This window comes from Apteryx rowi, unplaced genomic scaffold, assembly GCF_003343035.1.
Source record: "Apteryx rowi isolate R43461 unplaced genomic scaffold, aptRow1 scaffold_276, whole genome shotgun sequence".
Lineage (NCBI taxonomy): Eukaryota > Metazoa > Chordata > Aves > Apterygiformes > Apterygidae > Apteryx > Apteryx rowi.
The window spans coordinates 1,061,948-1,084,131 of record NW_020449152.1 but is presented as its reverse complement, the minus strand read 5'-3'; the positions used below and the strand labels follow the sequence as shown (position 1 = coordinate 1,084,131).

At 40.5% G+C, this 22,184-nt stretch overlaps 1 protein-coding gene across 1 annotated transcript in view; it reads right to left on the bottom strand.

The window, feature by feature from the left end:
• Positions 1 to 22,184, bottom strand: part of BMPER (BMP binding endothelial regulator) — a 155,560-nt gene that overhangs the window by 38,694 nt on the left and 94,682 nt on the right. The window contains exons 12-13 of the mRNA XM_026068576.1: positions 13,556 to 13,885; positions 7,212 to 7,548 (exon numbers count right to left, since the gene is read on the bottom strand). Of these exons, the coding sequence (XP_025924361.1) occupies positions 7,212 to 7,548; positions 13,556 to 13,885 (667 nt within the window). The remainder of the gene's footprint in view (positions 1 to 7,211; positions 7,549 to 13,555; positions 13,886 to 22,184) is intronic.

The following is a 22,184-nucleotide window of genomic DNA, read 5'->3' as shown; positions in this document are numbered from 1 at the left end:
GTATAATAATCCTGCACAGGATAGGAACAGTCACAATGATGAAAACCTGTCCCCTAAAGACAGCAGAATTGCCCTTGACTTCGATGAACCAGGATTTTAAACCAGGACTCCAACGCCCTGTAGACAAAATAACCCAAACCTCTGTTAAAGGTAAACCAGGAACAACAAGCTCTGAGTACACAGTCCGTCAAGAAGTGCATTCACAGTATCCTGCTTATTCTATTAGATGTCTCCCCCTCTCCTCCCTTCCCAATTCCTCCTACCACCTGCCAGGATCAATTTTGTCTTAGTCAAATTGACCTTCCATTTTCACATATAGAGTCTCACAACTGTCAGACACTGGGCAAGGAGGAAGGCTGTATTTTGTTACGAAACACCTGACCTGAATTTCACTGAGTCAGGTAATAAACCAAAACCAAATGAAGTTACTAGACAGAAGCAGGTTTTTGTAATAAGCACCTATATATCTGTATGCATAATAATCACAAATGGATTTCTTTTCTGGAAAAGAGAGAAAAGAAGCCTCAGATTACACTTGCAACCAGTAGAAAATAACATCTCATTTAATGTAAGAGCACAGTGTCAGGTAGGGCTGTGATCATGTAATTAGGTAAGCAAAGCAAACACATTCCAGACATGCCATCCTTTGAAGCAAAGGAAACTTCTCTGCATTTTAATCACAGAATAGTATGTTGCTTCATCTGGTTTTCCCATAAAAATCTTCCCTTTAAAAAAAAAGAAATCATTAACTTTCCATATAGGGAAGCACAAAGTGGGTCATCGGGGAAGCATGCATTTCTCGACTGGAAGCAAGCCATGGCCAGTCCCAGGTGAACGGTGTCTGTCCAACACCACGGTCTTGTCAGATTTTGGAGTACTTTCCACCCCCATACCCCCTCCACTCCCAATACCTCAACAGGAAAGGAGACATCTGTGAATCCTCTGGCACTTCTTCAATGTTTTACAGCTGTATAACCACTGATACAAAGAGAAGAATGTTTTCTAGCCCCAAATTCCTGAGGTACTTTTCTAAACAGATGCAAGTGGATGGGGCTTGGTTAAGTGAAAAATACCCCACCAGGGGCAGGGATGCGGGGGAAAGATGAAGAGGAATCATGATCTGCAGCTAATTGAGCTCAGCTTGGGTTCAGATTTATCTTCCCTGACCACTCAACCTATTTGTCCAAATCCAAACTTCTAATCCTTAAATCTAAACTATTTTTCTGGCAGCTTGCACTCATTCTTGGCTATGTTAGATGAAAAATAGTTCAAGGAGGAGGCTTAGAACAGTGGTGATCTACGGATTTGTATACATGTACTGTGGTAATTTTGGAGTACCCCTTACCATCAGCATATATGTAGGTCTTGCTGCCAGAATTCCCAAAGTGCATCAGACATTACAAAGTCTGAGTTTTCTCCCATTTGTTATTAGTCAACCATCAGCACTGTAAGTCATGGTGCCTCTTACCTGTGTATAAGTAAGTTCGTCATGGCATTACGCAGGATACACAGGCATGACTTAATGACTGACATTCAGAAGTGGGTTGGGGAGTAATGTCAATTCATATATGGGCACAAACTAAAGGCAGCAGGTAGCTAGGTTAGATATGCATGGAAAAAAGTATTCCCAAGCACAAGTATTCATATAAGGGTTGGGAACATCGGCTCTCCCACTGCCTACTCATTCAGGCTTAGTCCTTTGCACATTTCTACTGTGTAGCTCTGCAAAGGATCACTTTGTAGAAGCAGAATGATATAAAGCAGATTATTTTGTACAGAAAGCCTGAATTATTAAGCATTTAATAATGCAAGCAGCTAAAGCTCCAGTGGGTAGCTCAAATGGATGAAAGACTCAAAGATGCCGAACAGAGTGGACTGAGAAGTGGAGCATGTAGTTCATGGGAAATTCAAATCCTGGTGAAGATTTGCTTGAAGAAATACCATTATAATTTCAAATATTTTAAAATTTCTTCCAAACCAGAAGCTCCCTAGGCCATACAGCTGCTCAGTGAAAATTTGCCCAAGAAGCTGAGTAAATTGCTTCATCCTGAGTTCCTCTCTGCTGTGGTTACACTGCTATTAGTACCCAGACTCACGGCCAGCTTTAGCAAGGCAGTGCGATGGGAGCAGGAAAATCACTACCTTAGCATGCGAGAGAGTGAGAGCAACAGCCCCTGCTCCACGCTCGGTGTGCGTGGGGCCCAGCCACAGCTCCGGGCCATCCTTCCCTTCAGCCAGCACCGGTCAGCTCGGCCATCCTGACGGGGGGATGTGGCAGCTCTGCCCTGGGAAGCTACAGAGCCCGAAGCACAGCCTGGGGCAGAAACCTCTCGCGGGCCATTTTGCAATATACACCCGTGGCACCTCTATTTCTAGAGGCAGGTAGGCTTACTCATTTACTGGCATAACTCATTTACTCATCGGAAAACACAAGGCTGCGGAGATCCTAATTCCACCCACTCCTCTGACACTCAAAACGGCCCTTTCTGAAGTCATTCTGCAGCCTAGATTTCTTCAGCACCATCCTGCTGAGTGAACATAGGGGCATAACCACATGAATTTTACAGCTGCAGGACATCATTGTTAACAGGGGAAAAAACTTTAAAACCTTCTGCTTCAAAGCCACAAACCCTCTGTCCCCATCTACTGAAACAGAGCTCTTAATTAACTTAGCAATGCTACAGCTCACATGCTCTCTGCAGCCATTCAGTGGCATATCTGTCAAACTTAGTAAGAGGAAGATGATAGACTGCACACCAGTGCAATTTATGTTCTAACTCTAAACAATAATATTTTCTCTAGTTAAATGGAAATTTTTAGAAAAACAGCAAGATTGAAAAGTTAACTGCATTAAAGTTAATCAGTTAATTGAAATGAAAACTGATTAGCAGAGTTAAGATGGAGTAATATCAGCACAGTCACGAGGAGCATTTAAGACAAGAATTGCAATGAGATAAATTTGCAATTCCTGAATGCATTTGATTAACTGATTCAAATAAATGAGGCTATTACTGTGTTAATTACTGCTTTTCATAAAACATTGAATACGATTAAATGTAGGTATTCAAGAGGCAAACACATCTCTTACAACAATTACATAAGAAAAAAGAGTAGGTAATTATTTGGTACGCTATTGTCTGTTAAAAATGTAATAATAATAGTAACAATAATAAAAATATAATAATAATAGTAAGAGTAATAATAGTAAAAAGATGTTTGTCAAGTCAGGAGTACAAATTTTGCAATCTCAAATTGTGATATTCGCTGCATGGCAAGAGCAAGACATTTCAGTTTTTTCCAAAGTTACTCTGGTAGTGGGATTCTTGAACAATGTCTAATTAGCCATTCATAAGCTCAGCTCACTATGTATATATATGAGAGATGGGTCATATACTGATACCACGCTGATGTCACATTCCAAACCTATCAGTGATACCAAACTATTAAAAAAAAACTAGTAGAAAGCATAGATATTAACGAGGGCAGATGTTACTAGGTGTATTAGCCCTCTGCCTCTCTTTACGCTGCCTCCTGCAGCCCAGCCTCTCTACACTGATCGGCATTGCTGTGCCTCTGCACTGCTCGCCTCCCTCCACCCCCCCAGCGCTGACTGCCCCGGGCTGCACATCCCTGGAGGCGAGCCGCCCCGGGCTCGCTGGTGCTGGAGTCCCCTCCATACCCCTGCTCCAGCACGCGGTGAAGCCATGTCGTGACATTAGCTGTAGCTTAGCGAGCACAGAAAGACCTCTTCTTTCTAAGACCCCCCAAATCCTCATCCAAGAGCTTAAAGAGTACCATAATATTTGCTGATGAAGTGATAGGGGCTTTTTGTTAACAGCAGCATGAGAAATTCAAATGGTATCACCTATTATTAGAGACTATTATTATCACCTTTTATTATTAGCTAATACTAAAGAGCAGCTTTAAGAGTCAGAGTGCAAGCTTTATTGCACACATGATCAAAGTATGCCCTTCTAAAAACCTGATACTGAGTAACCTTAGTCGCTTTTTTTTTTTGTTTTTGGCAAGGAATAATCCAGGATGCTCACCCATATTTATCAAAATAGGCAAGTGGCAACAGTGACGACTGTCACTGGTTAATCGTGTCTTCCCTCATATTCTGCTATAATCTCCTGGAAATTTGAAATCATTTCCCTACTTAAATGAACTAGCTAGCCTCCATAAAGTTCAACCCTGAGGGTTATTTTTAGAGTATTGCTCATGAATACTGAACAACTAGCAATGCACTAAAAACAAACAAAAAATACCAACCCAAAACTAAACAAAACAAACCGCAATTAAAAGCCCATAAAACTTGTCTATTACAAAACAAAGAATTAAAAGAGTTGTATAAAATTAGATGCTAAAAATGTTAGTTTGCAGTCTGGACTATTTCAAAATCCTTTCTTTTATCCTTATATTGTGCTTTATTCTTCAACATGCTTTGCAGAGAAACACAAGTCACCAAACTCACAAAATCAAATAGGGATTAAGGGAAATATGCACAACCATTTCTCAAAAGGTACAAAAGATCTATCAAGGTCAAACTCAGGAATTATCTGCTCTTGACCCCACAACCATGCAAGTAGATCTTTACTCTTTAAAACATTAACCATATCCTTTGCCCCTAATAATCATGACAATCTTGTTGTATATGTTTTTTGGATGGCTAACAAAAGGAGAAATTACAGCTGTAAAAAGAATGAGTCTTAAAATGAATTTAAGATGTCTTCACAGAAATCTCATCACTAACATAATGTCAGACAAATGTTTGCAATGTATTGTTCACTACCTTTTTTGGTATTTGGAGAAAACACACCCTAATTTGTAATGTTCCTGCTGAGTTTATTTCTATTTCTGAGAATTCTTATTAGTAGCAGGTCACTAACAGAGCAGCATAATAAAAATGAGGCAATGTGATAACATAGGCAAGAATGACCAAGAAAGGTTAACTCTCCAGAATGCAGTATTCCAAACGGAAACATTACATAATGTGTAATGATGGAGAGTAAAAACTGACAAGCTATTCAATTCAAAGAGCAGATGAACGGACAGAAAAGAAAGAACCTGGCACCTAACATTCTGCCTTTTGCACTTTCCTTATTGCTAGAGGCTACAATGTTCATATTCAGAAAAGCAGACTTGGAAAAATGTTAGCAAAACCCAACAGGAAATTAGAAAACATTGACTAGGTACCTTCTTCTAAAACACCTCAATGAAAATCTGTAAATGTTAATTTAAATCTCTTTTGATAGTAATTATGAATTTTTAGAATTTAATTCCTGTGGAAGTACATCACCAACAATGATTTCTTGGAAAAACATCCAGGAAAAGTGCCAAGTGTGTGTGTGTGTGTGTGTGTGTGTGCATGTGTGTCTGTGTGCGTGTGTGTGTGTGTGTGTAAAGATTTATGTTAGAAAGGCTCCCACAGCTTTCTTGAATCTGTCATACAATCATTACCTGGCTGCAGGAATTTCCTAGTACGAAAAAAGGCCATGGCCACTGAATAAATTGTTTGCTACAACTTTGCCGGTTTCTAACAAGAACTAGCATTCTACTAAATGCCATTATTTAATTTCAGTTTATATTTTTTCTTTGATTCCTGTATTTGCACCTGAGTGTTCCAACAGCTGGCAATATCTACAGGAAACCAAACAATCAGCTAATTCTGACAGAAGTTGATAGTTATTTCAAAGTAAAGTTTCTTCAGGGTAAAATACACTTCTACAAAATGGATCTAATCAAATTAAATACTTGCTTGATTTCATTGTCTTTCCAGGCCAAATAGAGCAGATCATTTTAAAGAAATAGAAATTCTCTATGGTAATTCTTGTGTGCAAGGATGCAGACGTTTTCTTCTGGCTGCTCTAGCCAGAATATAAATCATTTTCTGCTGTGGTGTCAGGAAGTGCATTGCACTAAATTAATCATGAACTACTTTAAAAAAGGGACAAAAAAAAAATCAACTGCAAAATGAAACAGATCTCTCTGTGCCTGTTTTCCATTTGCGTTGTCATCACTTACCTTTAAAGGACAATGGAAGTGAGACGGGAATGTTGCTGAAATGCATTCAACAGACCCTGTGTGTGTGTTAGCAACTCAAGTGGTCTCTGCCGTGCCCCCAGCCATTGGAAACTGTAAGCATTATGGTAACCTGCACACAGCATCATCTTCACTCAGATTCAAATTGCCAGGCCCCTAGCACAGGGATACACCATGGTAAACTGCATGCAGAAGCACACAGACTGCAAACCAAGTTGTGTGACTTTTTTTTAGCATTTCCCAGCACCCAGCCATAAGTTACTGGGGTAGATAAAGGTCTTTCTGTTTCAATACAAAAGAAGAGGAAAGGCAATTCATAAGGGAAATGGAGTCATTTTAAAAATCTTTTCCTAATAAGCCCAATAGTTCAGCAGATGTGCACAAGTGGGGAGAGCTGGAAGCACAGAGTTGAGGCAGCTCCATCCACCACCATGCAACTGTGACTCAGCTTGCTTTCATCTTTTATGTCACGCAATCAAAAGAAAAGACAATTTTATTTACTGAGTGAGGGGCAAATAAACTCGTGCCAATTAAAGAGCTGTGGTTTAGACTGGAAACTTTTTAAAGATAAAAAAAATCTTCACTAATTCACTCAAACAAGGCTTCCAGATCAGCTTGTCTTCCATTGCTCTCAGGGCAGGACAGGCAAAAACTGAACACTGTATTAACTCCATCCTTTCAAACTCTCAAACCCACAAACTACACCATCCAAGAGGTGACAGTAGTATATGTTTTAATAAAGTCATTTTCAAAAAGCTTCTGGGAAGGCACAGAGTTCTCTGAACCACAGGCAACAGCAATTAAACTCAGCCAGAGCTTTACAGCTGATTTTGAAATTAGAAAGCACTTCCCAAAATGTTTTAGAGACTTTTGTTATCTTCCCTTTCTTTCCTCAGCCTCCAAAAGTACTTTTTCACTAGGCACTTATAAGCCTGCCCATCTTTCTCATTTTTAACTCCTCTAGTCTTCATTGGCCCAGGATTGTCTTCTTCTGACGCCTGACTCAGAAAAGCTCTTCAAAACGCGCCTAACTCTAAGCCTGTACATTAATTCCTAGAGAAAACAGCTTGGATCATGCGCTCAAGCACTACCAAAACTGGGCCAATTCTGTGCAGTTTTTCTCCTCGCACAACAACTTTCTTTCTCACTCCTCGGCAAGCCACACTTACCGATAAAACGTGGTATAGTCCACCGTTGAGTGACAGCTCTGAAACTCCCAGGCTTTGAGTTTCTGGCATTCCCGGTGAGCCCGGAGTTTCACCCTCACCGTCCCATGGCAGAGCTCAGGCACAGGTTTCCTCTGAGGGCGACTGCAGAACTCATTTGACTCCATGCGCCAGGACTCGGCAAAGTCATCCACGTCGAACTTAAAATTCCCGTCCCCCCCAATCAGGTCATCTCGCTTGTGCCCGTTGTAATTGCCGCAGAGACCACAGAGTTTGCCCTTCAGATGTGGTGCAGCCATGACTTCCACAAAACTGTCTCCATCCCATGAGATTTCCAAGCCTAATAAAGAAAGAGAGGGAGAAGACCAAAAAAAAAAAGAAGAAGAAGAAGAAGAAAATGAGGATAATAGGATAACAAATTGTGCCTTATGTCTGTGAAAGAGTGTTCAGGGGGACCTAAACAAAGTCTTTGGTTTTCTTCCCAAAATGTTGTTAGATTTCTATATACCTGCCAGTAAGTGCCTTCTGGCAAGTATAATGTTTCTCAAATGACAATTAACATACACTTGTTTCTCTCTATTTATTTTTGTTGCTCCTTGCTATTGGAAAGGGTTATCCTGAAAAACCTGGAGCTGAGACAGAAATACTCTATGCTTCTCAAAGGCTCTTGCGAAATTCTGCAGAATTGAATTTGCTGTGGCACATTCCTAGCTGATTTCAGTGCAGCCACAATTTCAGCCACTGTCAACCACAGCACAGGTCACAGGCACGCCAAAGTTTCTGTGCCCCACAGCACTCTACCAGTGACCACTTCCTAGAAAATATCCCTCTTTTCTTGCCTGCAGTGCTGAAACTGGTAACTCATTTGGGTGAATGTAACTGTTCTGAAGCCAATAACTTATTCTGTGTAGGTAAAAAGAGATAAAGAGGTAACAGTAAAGAGATGTCAGATGGGTAAATCTGTTTTAAGTAGGATTCTGAGGGGATTTTTTGGTTTCAAAGGGTTCATCCAAAAGCTATTAAATACTCTGTAGCCCATGACCAACCTTTTGAAATGTAGTCTTCATAAACCATCAGCACTGAGGAATGATGGTAGACATCTAATGTTTATCTAGTGGCTAGTATGTAAGTGCTCTGCTATAATCCATTTTACTGCATTCTCTTAACAATAAGATTTTGCACTTTCCATGCATCAAAATCAAAATTGCCTTCTGTGGGTGAAATCCATTTTATCTGTCTTTACCCACCTAAAAGCTAGATGTCTAGCTTAAGTCAGCTGTCTGAGCTCTCTTTTTGATGGAGAGAAACAGACAGCTCTTGGGTGCATTAATTTTGTCACAAGGGGGATAAACTACCTTCTGGAGATGCCTTTCTGTTTCCTTTGATACTAGAAAGGGCCCAGACATCAGATGGAGACTAAACTTCTAGTTTTAACTTGGCTGAATTTAAATTAAATGAATTCCATCCTCTGAGGAGTAAATACATATCTCATAAAAACCCACAATTTTGGTATCATATTGGATAAAAAGAATGCTAAGAATCACTGCTGCTTATCTTCCATCCAGAAATAACCTTTAATTATTTCCAGTGTCTGATCACTGCTAATACTTCATATTTTTGCAGAGCTTTCCATCTGAAGATCACCAATCATCTTGCTGACAATAATTTATTCCCATAAAGTACCTGTGAGCACTGGTTAGTTAAGGATAAACACGGGAATCTGCTTTTGAACAGGGTAATCCAGACTTTTACCCTCTTCTAACTTCCTGGCCAAGAATACCAAACAGCACCACTCCGCAGTGCAGGACCAGGGCTTTGCTCCAGCTTTCTACATTGGATGTGTGGGCTGGCTTATCACCACCCTTTCCTCTTGTAAATCAGTGCTTGTCACTATACGATCCAAATCCTGCCCTACGTTCATGTAAGTAATTAACATACCAGTGACTCAGTTCAAAGCTGGAACCGTTCCTTTAGCAACATGTCCCATTGTCTCCTATGACAATTCCTACCAGCACCACAAAAAAACAGGGTGAGGCTCAATAGCAATTATGGCTACAGAAGGGGTGTTTTGCCATTGCTAAGTACTGTCCCGTCCCTTGTGTGATTTAGATGTTACCAAGCATTTGGGGAAAGATTTACCTAGCAAGGTTTTGCAAATAATTCTGCATCATACAGTCGCTACAGTCTATTTTGTCATATTTTCTTATCACTATGGATAAGCAAGATAGTACAAATACGTCCCGAGCTAATTATGCCTTAAAACAGTTTCAAACTGTCTAATAAACCGAAAATGGATAGGGCCACTGTGTTCTCCTCCAAAGGCATTTGACACCCAGTTGACTGAGAAATTGAGCAAGACTACAATTGTTAACAAGGCCAGCACAGTGGCAAGGAACAAAACTGCCTTTTAAGCTGCTTCATACATTATCACTGCTGGACAAATTCAAATTCCAGCTGCCTCTGCTTCTGACAACACTGAACAAAACAAAACACAGCTTGATTTGCAGACATCAGACTAATACTGCTCTGCTGGCACTAAAAGAAAACCCTGCCATTAACCTATAAGCTGAGATTATTCCATACTTGAGAACCATATAAACTTTTTCAAAGTTTGTCAAGATCCAGGTTCTCAGACAGTTCTCTTTTCTCTTCAGAAAATAACTCTAGCTTTTAAAGTAGTGTTCAGCTTGTTGCACAAACGAGCTCCATCAGAGCTGCTGACTTTAAGCACAGTCATAAAAGACAGGTTAATGGTTTTATACTAATTTTCCTTTTACATTTTTTTTTTCTCAAATCAGGACTAACTGACTTTCACTGCAACCACTCATGTTCATAACAAGAGTTAACCCTGAAATTATCCTGAATATTTGTGTGTCCTTTATAATGTTATGAGAGTTTACAAAATCTACTTGTTCCATGTTGCTCTGTGAACTCCAGGTATGCATGCAGATATGAATAACAAAATTATGACTTTTCATCTCTAGGTATAAAAATGCATACTTTTAAATCGAGAGGTTCCTGCTTTGGTTATTAGACTTGATTTAAGAGAGTCACAGCCAAACTACCACAAGAGGATGTGCCTTCCTCTAGTTGGATATCGTTTAATTACACTATACTTTGCTAAGTGCTCAGATGCAAGTCTAACTTTGTAACTTTATAGTATCACGTTGTTTTTAAAAGAGCTTACTAGCAAGATTTCTAGCTTTGATGAAGAGCTGACAGGTTTCTGTCCATAATGGAGCTTGCTCCATTTTTGGATAACCTGGAAGGGTATCTAACACACATGATACTGTGCTCAGTGCCTGCTTGCACTGTGCAGTGTGTGCCTTTTTGTTTGTCCACAGGCAGAAAAATCAGTTGGTTTCAGTAAACCAACAAGAGCTGTGACAGACGGGATTATGCTATGGAGCAATGTTTGAAATGGTCTCCTTGGCAGACAGAAATTGTTTGGAAGAGTTTCTTGGTGCCTACTCCCCCCTCTCCTCCCCCCGCAAATGGATGAGTTTCCCATTCATTTGGACAAGAATCAGAATCTAAGTAATGGGCGAGATTTGAAGCCAAAGGATGCAGCATCTGTCCCATCTGGGGATGTGCAGAAAAGGAACATTCTTTGTTACTTTTCAGGGTTTTCCAATTTTCCCCTTTCTTTGAGGGATGCTTAACCAACTTGTTACTTGATTTCTTAACTTGGCACAATGTGTTCTCTACTGCCTTCAAAAAATTCCTTCTGGATTTATGCACATCACACACTGAGCTCCACATGCTGGGAACTCCATCAATTGTTCTGCACGATTTTTCATGGTAAAGGCACCCTCAAGAACTGGCAGACCACTCTTCCCTAAAGACTTAGGGCCAACTTGGTACAGAAAGCCTCAACAAAGTGAATTTGTACATAAGATCAGCACAGGGGGGAAAAAAAAAACCAAAAAACTCCTGCACTACAGGGGCAGATGAAATAACACCAGCTCTGGGATCCTCTGCTCTCTTCTCTTCTCAACACAGAGATTTTAGATGAGGACTCAACACCATCCCAACTGCACCTATGATGAAGTACCTGCAAGTGCAGGGTGCCAGAATTGCTGCTGCATGGCATCCAGGGCTACAGCTGGTGAGGAATTAAGCAACAAAACAGGTTTTCAATGGAAAATGCCAATCCATCAGAACTGAAATGCTTCAGGGAGACATATCAGATTCAATGAACTTCCAACAAAACACAGGCAGGGCTCCAAGCTGGTCTCCTGCCAGCTCGCCTGGTGGGCTGTCTGGAAGCCTGGACTCTCAGGGTGTGCAATTCTAGGACAGCCCTGCCATGCAGATTGCCTTGTAGCCAGGGCCCACAAGGCTTCCTGAAGCTTCGGGCTCCCCTGGTTTATCGAGGGCTCTGTTCCCAGCTTTGCAGAAGGAAAACCAAAAGCCATGGGAAAGCTGCCTGAGCTGTAAGCACCAGACCCTACACTTCCAAGCCTAGTTTTATTTCGAATTTCATTGCTAGTACAATGTTTTTGGTTATTTCTAATTATCTCCCCCTCCCCCATTTTTTTCCTCTACACTGGAAAAGTATATATTTAGAAAAAATCTACATTTCATTCTGAAACAGAGAAAATTCTCTTTTTCCCCCCACCCCAGCATTTGGAATTTCCTGTGGAACAAAAATTTTGTCTTTAAAAAAGTTCTGCTCAGCACACTCCACCTCTCTGCAGCCTCTCTGCCGGTTGTCCTCTCCCAGCAAAATGGAGTCACACCGTTCTGCTGCTTTCCAGGCCTTGTGTGCTGAGGAAAGGAGGACTTGGCCCATGGTGTTGCATTCAGCAAGAGAAACCTAATCCGTCGCTGTCAAGGGGAGGAATTATTTAGACTATGATTTGCAGTGATTACACACTGTTTGGTATGTTGTCATATGCCATGTTTGCACTCCACTGCCAACACATGGACAAGGATGTGTGCAGTCATTTATTAGGCTTATACCAGAGACAAATGGAATAGCAGCAGGACTAGCTGTCATTCATCTTCTATTGAAAACCTTTCCTTGGCCTGTGGTTGGCTAATGAAATCCACATCGCCAGAATTCATAGCTTTCATCTGGCTGCAAAGAGAAACCCTCAAGATGCTTTTAATTAGAAGTTGTGAATAATGGTCAACTTGTGTGCATTTTACAGACAGCCACAAAAATTTGCATTGCCACTTTGAGGAATGAGCCCAGAGCTGGGATCCACATTATACAGACTTACATTTCCAGGGAATATATGAACAGGTGTCTAAATTCTCAGCTCAACAATGGGTGCTAGTGCCCCCTTGAAAAAAAAGATGCTAGATAATGACTAAGACTATGCCTGTGACCATATCACTCCGTAAGAAAGACTGGTTTCATTGCTTTCACATGGCATTTAATTGAATTAACAGTAAATATTATTCTCACCGAAACAGTACTTCACTGTGTAAGTGAAATCTCCCAGGACTGCAGTAGTGCCTAACACATGCTAATGAGTAAATTTTTAACTTCCACTCAGTATTTATCTATGCCAGGATACTATAGTCTCAGAACAGTTTATCAAAACAAATGCAAGTCTTCTGATTTAGCATTTTGTTAATTTTTGTACTTTCTAGGACTTGAAAGACCTGAGAGTCTGCTCTTTCCCCTTCACGTTTCTGCAAAAAAGGTACCAGATGCTTTGAAGCTTCCAATTTCCTCTTGCTTCTGGTGTTGTGTGGACTTTCTGTTCCAACAAACTCTTATTTGAACACAAGGTGAGCCCAACAATTTGACGTTACACAGCAAATCAGGCCTTGATTTTCAAACCAGGACCTCCATTTTGGTGGATATCCCTAATGAAATATTTCTATAATTTGACAGCTTCAACTCATTCCATATTTTCCTGGCAATTAACTACTATGATTTTATATATATTGCCCACTTAGACTGTAAGGTGTGTTGCTGCAACCGGGGAAGAACTGAGTGTTATGTTTAAGAACTGATTTCCTCTTTGTTCTTATCAATTAGTATCAAATGATGAACCTGGGTAAACCATTCCTACATTATTGGAAGTGAAAATTACAGGCATATTTGTGTATGCAAGCAGTTAATTATCAATTGCAGAATGAAACATATTTTAGGAAGTGTTCTGCAAAGATTTTCAAATTCACAACTGGTATCTGCCTCCTTATAGGTTGCAGGGATTTTGAAAGGGTTATCAGGCACTTTGGGATCCTCAGATCTCTACAGAATTATAAAATATCTTTACTGCCACTGTTATGGTTTTTCTACTGACTGCTGTTCATGTTGCACTTGAGATGTTCTTCAGGGAGAAGACATATGCACACACATGTGCACACACACACACTTACCCTACCTGCTTTGGTTGTCACTTTCAGCAAATAACCATCCAAATCGATCTGAAATTGTGGTGTCTCGCAAGGCAGTGAGATGCGGGTCCCATTCCACTTCACTGTGAGGTGCTGCTGGAGGCTGATAATGCTTCTGCCCAACACAAGGTCCACAGATTTTGTCCAGGAGAAAGAACGGGTCCGACGGGCATCGTTTTTTACCAGCACCTGGAAGGGCGAGGCAGAGGAGGAGCAGTCTTTCGTCAAAACGTACTGACATGTTCCCTGAAAGTTAAATGTCCGTCCATCAAAAGTGTTGTAGTGAGGGTCTCCAAATACAGTGCAAACTCCAGGCTCTGCAGGTGAGTGAGAAACAAAAGCGCCATATCAGGATCAATCGATGTGTGAAAAGAAGCAGTTGATAAGAACTTAGAGGATGCTGCTCTCACCTAATGCCCCTACAGGTTAGATTTGGCTGAGGACTGCTAGGAATATATATTTTCAAAAGCCGAAGCTCTATGTTTTTAATAGAATCATTTTTCAAAGCAGGTGGGAACTGAAGGTCAATCAATCCTTGGGTCAGTATGGGAAGGCTAACATGTAGCTAGAAACAAAAGACAACTCTTCCAACCTAAGTGCTTATCATCCACACACACTGTACCACCTGAATAGGTTAGGTTATTACAGTGCCTGTGAGACTGTTCAAATTATTTCATTTTCAGAAAATGCAAGCCTCACTCATGATATCAGAGCAGGCAGATCCCTGGGTTTTGCAGAGTCTGCATGTGTCTGGACATGTGTGATAGAAGCCTTCCCACCTATCTTCAGCTTTTGAAAAGTTAAGTGTCTAGTCTAAGCAATTTATCCAGGCTTCCTCTCACTGGCAGTGAGAAACAGACACCACTAGAAACTCTTTCATCTCACCAGTGTAGACTTCACTTTCAATACATGGAGAACTGCTTTCTGGAGGTGCCTGTCTCTCTCTGCTGCCTGCACTGGGAACTTAGACAAGTTGCTTGGACTAGATACATTCCACTTAGACAGTTAAAGTTACTTGGAGTGAACTCCCACTTTTAAGCTCTGTTGTGGGAGCAAAGCCTAATTCATCAGCATCAGCAGAACTCAAAAAATTACAAAAAATTTTTGGGGTGAGCAACTGAAATTAATAGCCATCAGACCACTTCAGCAGGACCAGGGTCTGTCCATAACTCCCATAGGCACACTTAAAAATATTGTGCATTTATAAATTAGGTACATCTATCTTTTCCCAAACTGTCCATATTACCAGCATTAAGTAGCTTGTAAACCATGTCTACCATTCAATCATGAATGCAATGCCTGATGTATGAAATGCGAACACCATTTACTATTAACATCTTTATATAATTTTACAAACTATCAATCACAAATGCTGTTTATACACAACTGACTTCTAGTAGTTATTGTTATCATGTTACCTACTAAAAGGCAGTAGTATGATAGTAACAAGATGTGATGACTATCAGATGGCATGGTATATTCACCTATCATTTACACCATTATGAATACAGGGAGATTTCTTAGTGATGCTGAATTGCCCTGTGGTCACCCAAAGTGAAGCCAACTCTAAACGAGGCCTGGGCAGGCTACGCAGGGCACTGACTTGCTCCCAGGTGCTCCGAGGAGCTTCCAGGCACGTGATGGATGCAGCTGCAGTGCCGACTGGGCAAAGGCAGTGCTCCTTCCCCTCCAGGCACAAGTTGAAGAGCACAGCCCATATTTGGGGGCATAGGAAGGGCTATCACCTCATCTAGTCCTGCTAGTATAGGGGGCTATGCAGCCTAAGTAGTCCTCAGTGAGAGTCTAACACGCCTCTCAAAAAAAGAGGCAATCCAAGGCCTAGCAATCCAGGAGAGCAGCACATTTATTTGCATTTCAGCCTCCGGGTATAACAATAGGTCCCAACCACATCTCACTGCTGCTGTTCCTGGAAGAAGGAGTCTCCGGACAGAGACATGTACAGGGCTGCTGCCAGCTGAATACCCAGGGGTTTACGCTGCTTTTGAAAGATGATGCCTGTTTTAGAGGGAGAGCTTAGTGCAGTAATAAAACTTGACTCGGTAATCAGAGAGCTGTGAACAGTGCCAATCAAAAAAACCCAAAGGAGCGGAGGATAACAGAGAATACAATTTATTTGCTAAAAAAAACCCCAACTAATTAACAATGGCTCCTCTGGAAAGACAGCTAAAAAAAAGGCAAGTTCAAAACTACAAAGAAAGAGGGAGGCATGGCTTTTACGGAGGAGAGGCAGGGAATTTCTATGGTGGGGTGCAGCATGGGGCTCTGACACCTTCCTCAGCAGGGCTGTTCAGCCTAGATGAAGTGCCATGCTAATGCAGCCAGACTGTTTCTGGCACTTTCTACTTGCTTCAGTCAGAGGAGTCCAGGGATTCCTACGCGGAGCCACGGAAACAAGGGTGAAGGGGACCCAAGGAGACATTATCTATTCCTTCTCCAATTGCAATGCAGAATCACTTGTATCTATGCTTTTCCTGACAGATGTCTATCTAACTAGTTCTTAAAGAGCAGTAGTAGTACCAGAAACTCTACAGCCTCCTCTGGCAACCTATTCTATTCCTATTCCTGCACATAGCTATCCTAACTGCTAGTAAGGTCTTCTTAAATCTAACTTCGGTCTCTCTTACCACTTGGAGACATACCTATAGAGGTGGTACCTGGGAGAGTTGTACTTCAACCCTAACTTCACCACCTTGCTTTTTTCTTGTTAAGTCTTCCGTTAAACCAGTAACTACGTTTGGCATCATTATTACGCCAGTTTACTATGTCTGGCAACTAGGGGCCAAAAGTTTCTATTTCTAGAAGACATAACATTCACAACTCCATTTGAAGTCAAAATGAACCACAGTTGACCAACACCTCTGGAAATCAGGCCCAAAGGACTTTAAGTAGAGCCCAAAAACAGGTACCTAATTTAGGAAGTGCTCTTAAAAAAGCACAGGTCCACTTCTTTGAGTCTCATTTTCCTCACTGATACCAATGAGGATACCAATAACTGTTTCCCAAAATCCAAAGAAGATTAATTGTTTGATACTTCTCAATAAATTTGCAAGTTTCAAATGAAAGGAACAATGTAGTTTTTATCACCAACATAATTTTTACCCAGGGGAAAACTTCTGTAGATTTTATATGGGGACCATCTGATTTTAATGCTACTAAATCACATTAAAATGCTTCTAATTTCCTTATGTACTCATGTAATTACCTGCATGATGAATATTAAAGATATTTTTATCACCTGTTCAGATCCTATTTCATTTTCAGGTTTTAATTTTTCTTTAAATATAATGAAAACTTTTACAAAAACAGGGAAACTATCAACAAGAAAAAAACAGCCTAAATATCAGTGAAGACTTCAGTGAAGAGAACTGTTTTTTGTCTGCACTTCCAGAAGCCAAGAATGTGGAGATGTTGTACATGTTATTACCTAATACATCTTGGGGGGCAAAGGGGGGGTTCTTCACCTAAGCCACTGGTTAAGAGGCAAGACCTGCAAGGAGCAAATACAATTTAGAGATGTGCAAGTAAAATGGCTAGTACCAATGGGATCCAAAGGAAATATTTAGTTTTAATTTCTAATGTGTTATGCAGGGTAATGTTGTTTTATGTTATGTTACATTGCATCACGTCATATGTCAACTTGATGCAGTGCAGTTAAAATAAAAAAGAATGTATTTTGGATTGGATAGCTGAATGTCTGATCCAAAATTTGATGTTTTCTTTAATAACCAAGGAAGTGGGGGAGGGAAAACCTCCTAAAACCAGCCTGAATAATTGATTCTCTGATATTAGTGGGTAAAACATTTTTAAGGGTTTGTTAGAATGTCGGGTTTTTAAAAAATGTACACTCTGCAAGAGTGTATGGGATAACCTGGACACTGCCAGTAAGAAGAACTGGTTAGCCTAGAAAGAAACCTTAACTACAGGGTGTAACAAGACAGCAAAAGGCAGGCAACATGAAAAGAGTTCCAGCCATTTTTAGGTTTGGGATTGTTGTTTATTTCCTTTAGGGAAGGTTTCAATCACATAATGTTTTATGGTTTGGTTCTTTTTTTTTCTCCTTTCGAAACAAACTGGCCCTTCTGCTTGGCTGTTTTTGAAATTCTCACTTAATGATTCTCTAGTTAGTATTGTGGGTAACTTGCACCTCTGTTGGGTTGCTACAGGTGGACAACCACTGCATCACCAAAGCTACGTTACCCAATGCAAGCGCGTGAGTTTTGCTAGCTTGTGCTAATGTGGCAGAGAGCTGTGGGTGAAGACCCTCCCTTCTTTTTTTACAGTAAAACCCTGCCAGCTTATTGCAGACATTCCAAGTCCCTGTCAGCTCTTTCTTAGGGTCTAGGAAGGAGTTAGAAAAGGACAAGTGGATATGATACTTCCTCTAAGACTCTGCCAGCTTTCAACTGTTTTCAGCTTAGGGGCTTTCTGAGCTAGACCTGTTTCTTCTCTATGTAGTAACCTTTGATGGACTTCTTTTCTGTGAATTTGTCCAGGCTGCCCTTGAACCCAGATACATTTTTAGCATCCGCAACATCCTTTGGCAAGGTGTGTGGAGAGCCACTGTCTCTTGCTAGTTTCGAACGCAGTATTTATGGTATTTGTTCGACGATCTTTTGCTCACCTACACACACGCACACACATGCACACTGTTGCATGAAGGCAAATACACCCCTGTTTTGTCTCTGTCCCTGAAAGTCTCAGATATGTAAACGGAGGGCCCCAAAACTATGTTCTGAAGGCTGACTTTCAAAGGGCCTCATGCAGTTAAGGCTCTCAACTCCAATTAAAGATTATTGGGAGCTGGCTGCAAAACACCTCTAAACCTCTTTTGGAAATCCCACATTTAGGCTCCCAAATCAGTTTTTCAAAACTTCTGGCTTCAGTGAGAACTTCTGGGAGCTCAGCAGTTTCTACATTCTCTTTTTAAGCAGCTATATACAGACTTCACACTTTTACATTTGACAATCCTAAACTTCACGCATGACTCATGCAGTTTCCTCAGTTCCCACCTAAGGATCTAAAGCTTGCAAGCAAACTAATAATAATAATATTCAGGTGCTAAAATGAATAGTATAGAGTTCTTGGACTGTTTTCCTTGTATTATGAATCACGTGTGCACTTCAAATAAAATATTGACTTTGCTAGGAAGGTAACTGTAGGCAAGGAGCACACGGTTTGAAAACACAATTATCTGTACAAAAAAAGGAAGCTGAAACAAGCAACAGTAAGGAAAAGGACCTTTTAGCATTCCATGAGTTTTAACATACTCTCCTAAGGAAAAAAAAATTATGAAATCATGACATGTTTTGGCCAATTTGAACCACGTTTGACAGAGGGATAAAAATGTCAAAGACACCTAAGTTCTAGTAAGCGTTGGGAAAAAACACTGGATGAGTAGAGGTAAGAGAATCAAATAAGTGGTTACAAGAAAGCACCTTCCTGCCTTCCACCCAGTGTTCCCACCACCAGACAGACAGTATTTAGCCCTTTATACATAATGCTCGGTAGAGGCCAGACAGTCAGCACACATCCTGACTGGCCAAAGAGCAGGAGCATATTGGCTGGCCAATTAGCACACTTGTAGCTCCAGATCAGCCACAGGATATATTGTCTCTCACTGGGTTTATTATTTGTTGGGGTATAAAGGAAATGGGACACAAATCCATAGGAAACCAGGCTCTGATAGTTCTGGTGCTCATGGAATAGCTTGTTTTATTTTTTCAGCACATCAGAGCAGTCAACTGAAGTCCAAGATGTCCAGATGTCTGGTCACACTCTTCTGGGCTTGTAGCTAGTTAAGAGTGGCCAAGAAAAATATACTTTAAATTATAACTAAAATTGGTTTGGACACTTTCTAAGTAAGGAGAAGGAGGAAAAAATAGAAGTTTACCAGTTAAGAGTGATTTGGTTGCACATCTATAATTCAAAAAGATCTCAGCTTTTTAAAAACAAAATGAAACTTTGAATGCAATTAGACCATAGGCTAAATTAAGCCCTAAATCAAACAGAACACATTATTAACTTTTGAAAAGTAGCTACAGAACATGCATAATAGAATTTCATTAGCTTTTCTTAAAAAATGCATAGCCATAGACTACTTTTCTCATAATTGCTGCATAGTGCAGCTTGATATAATACACATTACAAGGTGTGGTGTCAAAAACTCCACAGGAGTCTTTATGGTCTATTTCATAAATAAAATAGCTACTCCAATTTGTCCAAATACATATTTATACAGTAGACCATCACACTTGAAATGGCTAAGGAGGTAAATCATGAGCAGCATTTCAGTATGAATAAACAATTGCAGGGTTTTTTTGATGTATTTCTCCACGGCAAGGAAATAACATCAGAAAAATAACCAACAGGGGCCTATGCGGTCCTTGAGTCCAGGTCCCTGCTCTCATAGCTACCTATGTACATAACCCTGCCTTTTCTTTTCTTTTTTCTCTTAAGAGTCATCAATTTTTAAGCATTTCTATAAAAACAAATGAAAAAGAATTCGTATGAAGGAGCAGGTGAAAGTACCAATCTTTTACTCCTGTGGTTGGGTCTAAATGCCTTTGAGTTTGGTGACTTTAGTCATTAGCTCCAGTGGTCATTTTGTCAATTAAAAAAGCTGCAGAATGATTTGTGATGAAAGGCATTTTCTGCCCCAAAAATGTCTATGACAGCAGTACAGTTTGAAAAATCTTCATCCATAAAGTCTACCAATAACTTAGGTATAATCGTTATAGGATTATTGATCATGATTAACTGATATCTACATGGTCGCAATAGGAATCTTTCACACTGCATGCTCTAACTCCAGCAAGGGCTATCAATTCTATTATGTCAAGAAAAAAGATTTATCCTCCACTGCAAATTCCCTTCTTTGTCTAGAGTTGAGAGAGTCTGTTATTTGAACTTAGGCTTACTGATTTCTTTTTTAATATGAAAATGACCTTGGTCTAACATAGGATTACTAATTTATGGAATTGACGTCATTGATGATTTTTCTAAATCAAGCCGAAAAGAGTGACATTTCATTACATTTTTACAGCAGGATAAACTAAACTGTTGAATTTTCCACTGGTATGACCACTGTGTTTAATTAGTGATAACTGTACACCAGCCATGGAGCTTAAGCAGCAACATGCCAAAACTAACCATAGTTAACTTCAGCAACAGCAGACAAAAGAGACTCACCAGCCCTTTAGGAGACAAGGTACTTGTTCTCTGTGCAACAAGCTGCTTTGAAAAATAATCTTTTTTTTTTTTTTTTTTTTAGTTTAAAGTGTATCCTTTAACAACGTGACTGTTTTTGACCCACTTCATAGAAATTGGCTGCCTTTTACTGTACTCAAAGATCTCCTGTGTACAGTATGTTCTTGTACCTCCTATGTTGTTTTTACTTTGGAAAATTAATATCTGCTGGACCGCCAAAAATGTCTGGTTAATATGTGGAGAGAAAATCAGTATGTGCGGGTGGGAGGGGGAAAGGGCTTTGTACGTGCATCTTATCTCATCTGAAATGGACTGAATTGGCAAAGCTTTTAATTACTGGACTATCTGAGATAGTGATCATCACTGAAATCCTTATGATTTTGCCTTTGGCCTGTTTGAATGTTGTGATGAGATTTACAGCATTTCTGACGCAAGGGTGGAATTGGCTCCTTGCAAATGGCAACTGTTAAAATACTAATGGCTATCACTACAGTATGAGAGTAGGTATTTAAGGACTTTGATTACATTACCTGATAAAAGCTGGGAACAACCATTTAATTATAAAAGCTTAGGATGAGTTCATCATCAGCTCTCCTCCAAATACTAGATGGATCCATACTGAGACACCTCTCCAAAAAAAAGATCCATCTGTTTCATGTGCAACAGAGGAGCATGCTTACTGCAGGACAGTGCAACGTGCCTCCCAGCCTTACATACAGCCAGTGCAATGTGGTCAAGACCCATGAGGAGAGGTTAAGGGAACAAGCTTGTTTAACCTGAAAGCTTCAGAGGAACCTAATAGCAGCCTTCTAGTACCTACAAGGAGGTTACCAAGAAGATGGAGCCAGGCTCTTTATGGAGCTGCATGGCTGGAGGACAAGCGACTGTGATTATAAGCTGAAACAGGAGAGATTCCAACTTGACATATGGAATGAAATTTTCACCATGAAGACAGTCAAGCTTTGGCACAGGTTGCCCAGAGATGTTGTGGCACTTCCATCCCTGGAGCTTTTAAAAACCCAGCTGGACAAAGCCCTGAGCAATCTGGTCTGAATTCAGTGTTGACCCTGCCTCGAGCAGGAGGTTGGGCTAGAGACCTCCAAACTACGGGCACGTGCATTTGTTTGGACTACACACTACAGACTTTCCAGATGTCAAGAAGGATTACCATTTCCTCACACAGCCTGGATCCATTAAGGTGAATGGGGAGATGCTCTAATGGCTGCTGAATAAGAGCCCAAATTCTCATGGTTTCTCTAGGACTCCTCTCTCTGCACACTTGCTCATGGCCAGATATGATCATTCTTTAAAATCAAACATAAGTAACAGCTGTTACTTCATTCATAGCAGGTATACAAATTTCATATCCTCTGCTGGCTGATGACACTG